At 40.3% G+C, this 1,002-nt stretch overlaps 1 protein-coding gene across 1 annotated transcript; it reads right to left on the reverse strand.

Annotated features, from left to right (window-relative positions):
• Positions 1-358: 358 nt before the first annotated feature.
• On the reverse strand, positions 359-986 carry LOC110034744 (the record flags this gene model as incomplete). The annotated part of the gene is made up of 1 exon (XM_020738988.1): positions 359-986. A coding segment is annotated over one exon (600 nt), but the record flags the coding sequence as incomplete, so codon positions are not given.
• Positions 987-1,002: the final 16 nt, after the last annotated feature.

Below are 1,002 nucleotides of genomic sequence, written 5' to 3' on the forward strand. Positions count from 1 at the left end.
GGAATACAGGTAGCAGAGGCTAGGGTTTCGCCTCACAGCAAAACCCTAGCAGAGCTTCGACGAAGGAGAGCGAAACCCTAGCAGAGCTTCGATGAAGGAGACGACTCCGACCATACTGTATATATTAATCTTGTGTATTTCTTTAGCATAACCCATTTGTGTAATTTTGATAAACACTTTTGTCTTTTTATTCTCTAAAATGTGTCCTGACTTTCATTATTCCCAAAATAATTCAGAACAGTTACATTTTTACACAATATGAAACTATGAAGACTTTTACCAAATTTTCCTTTTTTTTCATTCTTCTCATTTCTCTTAACCTTGTCATAGTTATGATCAACATTTCAATGTCTTCGAAATATAATGCATTGTTATTAATCAAATAACTAATTTTCGCAAATCAAAATCATAACCATAGCAAATGACAGCAAACCAAATAGCATAGAAATCACAATTTTACCTTGAAAAGGAGATTGCAGAGTTGATATCCTTTGCAAAAAGGAAGAGTTCCTTTGCCTGCTCCAATCGTAAGATAGCGAACCATAAAACTCTTCCATGCCCACCACGCCTTCTCTAAGATAGTAGCTTCCTTGCAGAGTCCAAAGCGCCCAGTCTACATCAAGTTCAGCCGCCAAGCCAAGAAAGCAACCAAAGTAGCGGTTGTCATTGGTGTTTGTGCCTCTTTGATCAATTCCGAACTCACTTATGAAGAGGGGCCAGCCCTGGCTCACTAGGAATCCCGCCCTTCTCATGACGCTAGATGAAATGGAGCCACAGACTTGGTTTGGGCTGCCACTTTGCCAAGCATTTCCATTAGAGAAGGCATACCAATGCAGCTCAAATACAAGCTTTGAAGGAAAGCTTAGCTGAACCTGCTTATTTGAAAGGAAGCTCAGATCATTGTCGAAACTTAGGCCGGAAAGTATAACAAGGACGTTTGGATTAGCGGCATGCACTGCCTCTGCACCTCTTTGCATGTATCTGGATTATTCATCTCAAGAA

This window comes from Phalaenopsis equestris, unplaced genomic scaffold (assembly GCF_001263595.1).
Source record: "Phalaenopsis equestris unplaced genomic scaffold, ASM126359v1 Scaffold192947, whole genome shotgun sequence".
Taxonomy (NCBI): domain Eukaryota; kingdom Viridiplantae; phylum Streptophyta; class Magnoliopsida; order Asparagales; family Orchidaceae; genus Phalaenopsis; species Phalaenopsis equestris.